General features: G+C 40.2%; 1 protein-coding gene across 1 annotated transcript in view; it reads left to right on the top strand.

Annotated features, from left to right (window-relative positions):
• Positions 1-2678: 2678 nt before the first annotated feature.
• Positions 2679-9154, top strand: part of acbd6 (acyl-CoA binding domain containing 6) — a 36257-nt gene continuing 29781 nt past the window's right edge. Inside the window, exons 1-3 of the mRNA XM_080432009.1 lie at positions 2679-3162; positions 4082-4146; positions 5058-5154. Coding sequence (XP_080288135.1) covers positions 2860-3162; positions 4082-4146; positions 5058-5154 — 465 coding nt within the window. The 5' untranslated portion in view covers positions 2679-2859. The remainder of the gene's footprint in view (positions 3163-4081; positions 4147-5057; positions 5155-9154) is intronic.

Below are 9154 nucleotides of genomic sequence, written 5' to 3' on the forward strand. Positions count from 1 at the left end.
TTACTATAGAGTGTCCTATCCATATAAGGAGTCTCCCATGTCTCTCCAGCTCTTTATTAAACAGAAAATGCATTTTCAGTGCTCTCTCCTGATTGGCTCAAATGTTGTCACCTACCTGAAAATGTATTAAATTCTGTTTACTAAAGAGCTGGAGAGACCCCTGTGACCGAAAAAACGCTCTGTAGCAATGATTACTATCAGAATATAGTACTTTAACCTTTTTAACAACAAAAAAAGAAATTACAAAAAAATATCACTTACCCTACCTTTAAGTACAATTTTTTCATTATTTAAATTATTTAATCTTCAATACTTTTACTTCTACTCCACTACAATTATATAAAAACTTACTAGCTACTTTGTAGATTTTTATTATTAATACAAAACACACTAACCACTTCAGTCCTATATTAATTTTGGCTATTTGAAAATTGCAGATCTACAAGCTTGTAGATCTGCTATTTTCAAAAGATTCTTACACATTTTTTAACTTGAAATGGGACATTCTGCAGAATCTGCACAATGAGTATTTTTACTTTTGGTACTTTAAGTATATTTTGATGCCAATACTTTTGTACTTTTACTCAAGTACATTTTAAATAATGGACTTCTACTTGTAACAGAGTATATCTACATTACAGAATGTATACTTTTACTTGAGTAACAACTTCCATCACTGGTAGGGGGCAGGCCTATTTCCACATAAACGTATTTTCACTTCTCATTAAGTATGAGTGAATGACCTATAAGGAAAGTGGGCCTGAACTGTAGAGAGCAGAACATTCACGACAAATTAGCATCATTAAAAGTTTAGTGGGTATTTCAGTTTCACTACAAACTCGTTATGTTGTTTGTATACTCTGTAGGTTGCTGAGGTTTATGATAAAACTGGGTAGCAGCCTATTAAATGTCAAAGCAAAAATAATGAGAGAGAATTTCAGTTGCACGTGCTTGAAACTCTGAAGAAGTTGTCCTATTTTACTGACTGATTTGAGTTTCCTCTTTTTCTCATGTAGGCTAGATGAAAATTATGTTCTTGCCAATTAGGTTCTAATGTATTGGCAGCGGTGTAAAAGTACTCAAATGTTTTACTTAAGTAAAAGTATCCAGAATTCAAAATTTACTTGAGTAAATACAAAAGTATAGGCTATAAAACAAAAGAAAAGCACTGCCTGGGTTCAATCACAGTGGCTCAAAACAGGTGCTCTTCAGTGGAACAGGAGTAGGCTAGAAGCAAAGGAACCCAAAGTTCTGCTTCTTCAGGTGATTTTATTTATTTATTATTTAGCAGATGAGCAAGGCAACAGCTGACCGACGCGTTTCGACACTTGGGTCTTCAACAGGGTACCACTCCAGTACAAAAGTATTGGTATCAAAATGTACTTAAAGTAGTACCAAAAGTAGAAATGCTACTCATTACGCAGAATGTTCCATTTCACATGTTTTCAAATGTATAAAATGTATAAAACAATATTTTGAAAATAGCAGATCTACAAGCTCACAATGCCTGCAGCATGTACTTAGTTACTTTACACCACTGTGTATTGGTTACTTACCTTGATTGGCCGATGATGTTCAACCTGCATCAAGAATTTGTCCATTGGGCCAACAGTGACATCTGCTGAAAATATTGCGCCAATGCATTTCTATCGTTTTCTCTGAATGTGCACGACATTGTCGCATACATGCCAGCCTTTTGTTTCATTATTAGCTTATTAATCTTTCTTGATTCTGTTTTAATCTTCAAAATTTCAAACAAAGATTTCTTTAATAGGAATTAAGGAACTGTCTGAAGTGCTACAGTCTGAAATGGTACCACAATCAAAATATAGATAATGGGAAAGTGTACAGACAGGCAAAACTAAACTAAATATAGACAATACATTTAGTTGAAAAAGCAACAAAACCATAAATAAATAACTCTATATAGCTAAACTAGAAAATGAATAAGTAGCCAAGTAGGGAACTTTCATTTTCAGCCGATTATAGTTGCGGCTGTTGCGCTGATTAGTATAGTGACGTGGGAAAAAAAGAAGGGGGAAAAAGTAACAGCAATACATTTTATTTTATATAATACCTTGCAATGCACGTTACAACAACAACACACCCGAAGGTCTATCTGTCGCACCGGGGGAAAATAAAACCCAGAACGTTTGTTTCTAGCCGGTGTTTTTAGAAGACTGTACCACGCACGGACCAGCGGACAGCGTTGCCATGTCTGCTTATTATAAGCGACTTTGGGCTTGTCTTTCTGTAAAGTTGCGTGTAAATATTGGTTAGTTGGGGGTTGCGGACGGTTTTTGGGGTTTGTTTCCTAATGTTGTTTAAACGCGTAGTTCTCAAACATTTTCATATCAAGGACCCCCAAATTAACATATATTTGTAGACCCAATCTGAAAATATTTCGTGACAGGCAGCAGAGACCCCCATACAAGATTTTGTGGATTTGAAAATATTGAAAATTTTCCCCAAGAATTTTCTTTGAAAATAGCAGATCTATAAGCTCACAACGCGTTGCAAAGCTTGTAGATCGGTTATTTTCAAATAGCCAACGTAATATATAGGGTTAGAGAGCGCTCAGGTGGCTTCTTTTGGGCTTGTTTTCATGGACCTGGCTGCTTATTTCTCTCGCAGAACCTGGCAACACTGCCAGCGGACCATCCACACACAAACAAACCCGACTTCCATGGGAAACAAGGATAGGGATCCACGGAACGGGATTAAAGAAATCTTTATTACTGACACATCGTAGCCCACCATGAGCGCGATCCAGTAAAACGACCCGGATCGCTGCTGCTATTGCTGTTGTTAAACGGCGTCTTCAACACTAACAACCATAACGGTACAAAATATAAAATAATGGCATCTCGGTCTCCATCGTCCTCCCCAGATTCGGCCACAGGCTCGGGGGGGACCGATCCGGCTCGGCCCGACACAGGAGAGCCGCTCGGAGGAGCCGGAACGGACTCTGCGGACTCGGATCTGGGACTGGGTCTGGGGAAGTTTGGGGACTGTAGTGGCGCGGCGGACATGGGGTCCGGTCGGCTGGAAGGCGAGGAACTGGAGCAGGAGTTCGAGGCTGCGGCGGAGGACCGTCTCCGAGACCTGGTCCAGGCGGCCAGCAGGGACCAGTTGTTGTACCTGTATGCTCGCTACAAACAGGTGACTGTCAGTCACACCATCATCATCATCATCATCATCATCATCACCATCATCACCATCACTTATATTATATGGCCATTGGTGGAAGAAGCACTCACATGTTTTAGTAAAAGTATCAATGCCACAATATAAAAATACTCTGTTTACAAGTAAAAGGCCTGTGTTCAAAATGTAACTTGAGTTAAAAGTGCAAAAGTATTGGCATCAAAATGTACTTGAAGTACCAAAAGTAAAAGTGCTCATTATGCAGAATGTCCAATTTCACAGGTTTTCAAATGTATAAAATGTGTAAAAAAATCTTTTGAAAATAGCAGATCTCCAAGCACACGCTTGTAGATCTGCTATTTTCAAATGGTCGAAATGTATAAAGGGCTGAAGTGGTTAGTGTGTTTTGTAATAATAATCAAGATCAGTAAGTGGAGTAGAAGTAAAAGTACTGAACTTTAGAAATACTCCAGTAAAGTAAAAATGCCTCAAAATTAGTACGGTACTTGAGTAAATGTACTTAATTACTTGACACGTGACGGTGTTGACCATTACACCCCTTGTTTTTGGGGTCACTGTCAAGTTTGTTTCATGTTGTAAATTGGGGTAACACTTGCTATCGACCGTGTCTATAACGCTTTATAAACATACTTATAATGCATTATAATCTGTTTATAACACTGTATAATTATAGTTATAACAACTCATACACTATTATTAGTTGTTTCTTGTGAGAGGACCTTTGAGAGAACCAAATGGACCTTTAATATTTGTAGTTGTACACTTGTAGTTACACATCTGCAAGACTATATTTGGTTCAATTTCTCAGAGTTAATTTAACATTGGCAAATATGCATGCGTTGGAATTATGCTGTATGTCTTTTATAGCTGTTAAGTCTGAGTTCCAATTGATGATTTTAAGTTATCTTCACAGGTCAAAGTGGGAAAGTGCAATACACCAAAGCCTGGCTTTTTTGACTTTGAAGGACAGAGAAAATGGTATGTAGCCTGTGTAGCAATCAAGCTATAGCCTATGCTGTGTAATGCGTTTGTACAGGCCATAAAAACATTAATTAGATCTACACGCAAATGAATACATTTGCCCTCTAGGAAATAACCTTTTCATCATCGCTCCAATTAACCTTATGCCAGTTTGAAACATGATGAAGCAAAGTGTGTGTGTGTGTGTGTGTGTGTGTGTGTGTGTGTGTGTGTGTGTGTGTGTGTGTGTGTGTGTGTGTGTGTGTGTGTGTGTGTGTGTGTGTGTGTGTGTGTGTGTTTCAATGAGAAAGTGTAAATTAGGCCTACCTATCTGATGAGAAAGATTGTAGGCAAATGACCAATTTCTCCCTGCTACTGGCAGAAGTAGAGTCACATTGCATGGAGCTACTGTACTTACTTACTTACTTACTATCAATGTTAAAGGTAACGGTTTTAACATTTTAGGTTGTGCTTGCACAATGCACATGATTAAAGTCACAGGAAAATATATGTGGTAGTCTTCCTCTGTTTTAAGTAATACAGAACAAGTTAAAGCTGCAATCTGGAACATACTTTAATGAACAAAGTGTTATTATAAGGAAACCTACTGGTTGACAAGTACTGCCTCAAGCTCATAAGCTGCTGGTCAACTTAAGCATACTCCGTCTTGAAGAGCAGTAGTCTCTTGTGGGAGACCCAGGTTCGAATCCCGGGTAGGACATACATGGATTGCAGCTTTAACCTGAGAGCCTGTACTGAAGGATACAAGAAGAGTGGGCACTAAGGAAGAGTGGGCACCTCGATGTAAAATTGGCTATTTTGTCCAAAATGTAAAAAAAACAATTACATTTTGGGAAAAATAGCCCACTCTTCTTGTTACCGTACTGAATAGTCATATTATTGTTTATGGTGTGCTGTCGTTTCTTCAGGCAAGCCTGGAAGCAGCTTGGAGACATGGAGAAAGAGCAGGCCATGCAGGAGTATGTCTCCTGTGTCAATGCATTAGACCCTGAAGGCAGCACCAAGGTAATGACAACAAAGAGATTGAACATAAGATTATAAAAATAAGGATTCAAGAACATGCACAAATGTTATTGCGCAAGTACAATGACAATTCAATTATGTCAACATCAAATGGTGCATTTGAAGACTTTGCACATACGTATTCATTTACAAATAATAAATACGAAACATAAGGATTTGTGAGCAATTTATATTCTTTGGTGTGATAATTCTCATGCCATACCCCTGAACAGTGTTTGTGTCACGTTTGGTGCACATTAGAGCAACAGTGCCTAGTCTAGTTCAGTTTAAAGGTAGGGTAAGTGATATTTTTTGGTTTTGTTTGTTAAAAGGTTAAAGTACTATATTCTGATAGTTGCTACAGAGCATTTGTTCGGTCACAGGGGTCTCTCCAGCTAATATAGAGCTATTTAACACTTATTTTAACCAAAGTAAATCACTTACCCTACCTTTAAGCTATCCAATCCAGCCTTGACAACGTGTGGCTCCAGGTTGCACCTAGCAGCAGTAAGCTGTGTTGTACAATGTGTGGCCCCAGGGGCCTCTGGCAGCAGTAAGCTGGGTTGTACTACATGGCCCCTGGGGGCCCCTGACACAGTCAAATGGGTTGTGAAACGTGGCCCCTGGTGTGACTATTGTCATTGCAGTCGCCTGAACAGTGTCTGTGCCAAGTTTGGTGCGGATCAGAGCAACGGTGCGCCTGTGGCACCCAGAGGCCCCTGACCAGGACTATTCTCATGGCAGTCCCCTGAACAGTGTCTGTGCCACGTTTGGTTATGAATCGGAGCAACAGTGCACCTTGCAAGTCTGGATGTTACGTTTGTGACATCAACGTTTCACGTTCCACGTTCCACGTTCCACGGTCGACCCACCCTCACAATTTGAATATATAGGATATTGTTATCCTAGTATTATCCTATCCTAGTAGTGTTACTACTACTTATTTTGTGCTTGTTCTATACCCTTACCTATATCCTTGTTTCATCCTTACTGTGGTGCTACTATGACTACTGAATTACCCTCAGGATCAATCCATCCATCCATCCATCCATCCATCCATCCATCCATCCATCCTTCCTTCCTTCCTTCCTTCCTTCCTTCCTTCCTTCCTTCCTTCCTTCCTTCCTTCCTTCCAGATTTTTAGAATGCAGTACAGTATATTGACCAGCAGAGGTCAGTGTGAGACAATATAATATCTTATGTCTTCATAATGGTTCTTTATGCCAAATCTTTGAGATAGAAAAAAAGAGGATGAGAATCAGTAATCCTCTTCACGGGGTTTCAATATATATTATCTGCACAAATTACTGTTTGTGTGCATGCCCATTGGGCTGTCAGGGGAGAGGTGTTGCTATGGTGCCAACCAAGGGAACCAACCGCTGACTAGACTACAACAAGCTTTGTTGTCAGCTGGGAAGAGTTTGTTGTTACATAACACTGGAAACTTCTTCCAGGCCAACATACCTAAATGCTGTTATTATCAGGAAGAAGGATACAAAAAGTGACAAATTGATTTTGAATTAGATTTTGATACAGAAATACTCTTCTATTCTATTGTTGCTGGAGGGCTTTATGCTTTTCTAAGCACAGATATAGTATATATTTTTTCCAATGGTTATATTTACTTTGATATTACTTATTTATTGACTTTGATACTAACGAGAAATAAAGGATGCATAAATTGTTTAACCTTTAGTCATCTGAAGATTTAATTACTGGTCAGTAACATAAGCAACTCAAATAAGCAACTTAATTAGCCAGGTGTAGATAAAGATAAGGCAAAATACATTGCAGCCTTCGACTATCAAATTTGGAAAGGAAAACTAAAGCAAATAGTAACAACAAAATAAAGAATGTAAACAAGTAGTTAGTTGCATGTTATAATTGCTTTCACAAAAAAAAATGTAAATCTGTCTCTTAAAGTCTGTCTCATATGTTTTATGTCCTCTTCCGACAGAGAATTGCAACTTTAACACCTGAGATTCTAACCTGAGTCTCCCGTGAGGCAAACCAACATCTACCGCTAATTCAAGAGGGAATCAATCCCCATTTGGTCAAGGGAGATATTGGGCTTCAGGCAGGGCTACTTGTCCACCAGTAGGGTGTTCTACCAACACCGAGGTCTAATCTCTCAGTGGAAGAGCAGGGAGATCACCTCCAACCACTGCAGATTGTATTATCAAGGTCATTTTCCTCACAAATTTAAATTGGCACGAGTAACCCCTCTATGCAAAATGGGAAGCAAATTAGAACACGGTAACTACCGTCCTGTCTATTCAGTATCGAAGGTAATCAAAAGGATCATATTTTGATATGAATAAATAGTTTAGTATAACCTTAAGTTACCATGGTTATATCTTCAAGTAGCCATTAGGGTGTGTGCCTCTAGACCTTCTAGACAGGAATACTGACAATATGTGACATGTGTCTACTGTAGATGTGTCTCTGTAGACCTTCGAGACAGGAAGATAGATTTGGGGTGATATGCTGGTGTACCAGGACAGACAGATTAAATAAAGCCCATACAACTTGTATTGAAGTAGAATAAGAGAGTGGAGGTCCTTGTCTTATGCAACAATGGAGCTGTCACCTATCCGGTATGAGCCAGTGCCCCCTTGCCTTGCTCTCCTCCATCTCCATTTGGTCTTCTATAATGTATTATTCTGTCTTCCCTTTCCCTCTTGCCCTCATCAGTATTTCTCCCCCCCCCCCCCCTTTCATTCTTCTTCAACATGTCTTTACTCCACTCGTCTCGCCCCCCCCCTTCTCTTCCTCCTTGCACCCTCGATTCACCCCTGCCTTGCACCCTCGATTCACCCCTGCCCCTCCCCCTCAGTTTTTTCCTCTCTCTCCATTTCTGTCATTGCAACAATGTAACGTGTCAGCCACCATCACGGCCACGCGTCCAATCCTGACACGTCCTTTTCTCTGCAGTCGGGCGCTGCAGGCCATCGCTGACTTTATACGAGGCACAATGCCCGGAGAAAAGTCAGATAGGCAGGCCAAGCAGAAAAAGCACAAACGCCCCCGCTGAATAGGAGCTGATTGTGTTAGTGTTAACAAAGCGCCGCGGCGGTGGCCACTCTCATCGGAGCGCAGTGATACGGTGTTAGTGGGGAGAGTGCATAGAGAGAGACGCTCAGGACAGAATAATAGCCCGTCTGACCTCTGCTCCCAGCTCCATTGTAGAGGAGACACAGGCATTATATTACATTATATTACAGAGGAACAGGGGCAGTGCATCAGCGAATATTCTGAGTTTCAGAAATGAATTAGTGTTTTCCCAAAAGTGCACGCGCCGCAGTTGTTTTGCTCCGCCTGTCACCCCCCCCCACACACACACACACACAGACAAACACACACACACTTTCTGAAATCAGATTTGCGTGGAATCTTTTGTGAGTCACAGGGGAGGAGGAAAAATGGACTGGCTAATAAAACCAAACTGAATATCATGTGGAATGCTATGAAACGCAAGAAGATTAACAAGGCCCACAAATGTATGCCCTAAATACTTTCCTGTTGTTCTCTTGCATGAAATAAGCCATTTCGTACCAGTGAGGTCATGTCTGTCTATGTTTGTCAATCATACAGGTCATGTCTGCGGCCCAAGAGATTAGGTCTTTCTCACAGTTTTAGAGCTTGTTTATGGCACGTGTCAGTGCAATGGACTACAGGTAGAAATGTTTAACACAGTAGCCAAGCTATTCAGTGCGAGCAGAATAATTCGGACCCTTTGTTTTCCTCTTAAAACACAACACAATGAGGACACTGCCTGTGTTCATAGCCCGGCCAGCTTGGCAGATTGGATAGTTTAAACTGAACTAGACTAGCCCATTAAGACCTGAGGCCGATTCTACAAATGGCTTCTAAATAAGTAGTTATTTAAAAAATGTTCAACATTTTTGAAAAATAGCAGATGTACAAGCAGAGGCAGACGAAGTGACACTCTGTGAGCTTGAATATCTGCAATTTTTTAATAGCCAACGCAAAAAATCTAAAA

Source organism: Gymnoscopelus braueri (genome assembly GCF_963280865.1).
Source record: "Gymnoscopelus braueri genome assembly, chromosome: 6".
Taxonomy (NCBI): Eukaryota; Metazoa; Chordata; class Actinopteri; order Myctophiformes; family Myctophidae; genus Gymnoscopelus; species Gymnoscopelus braueri.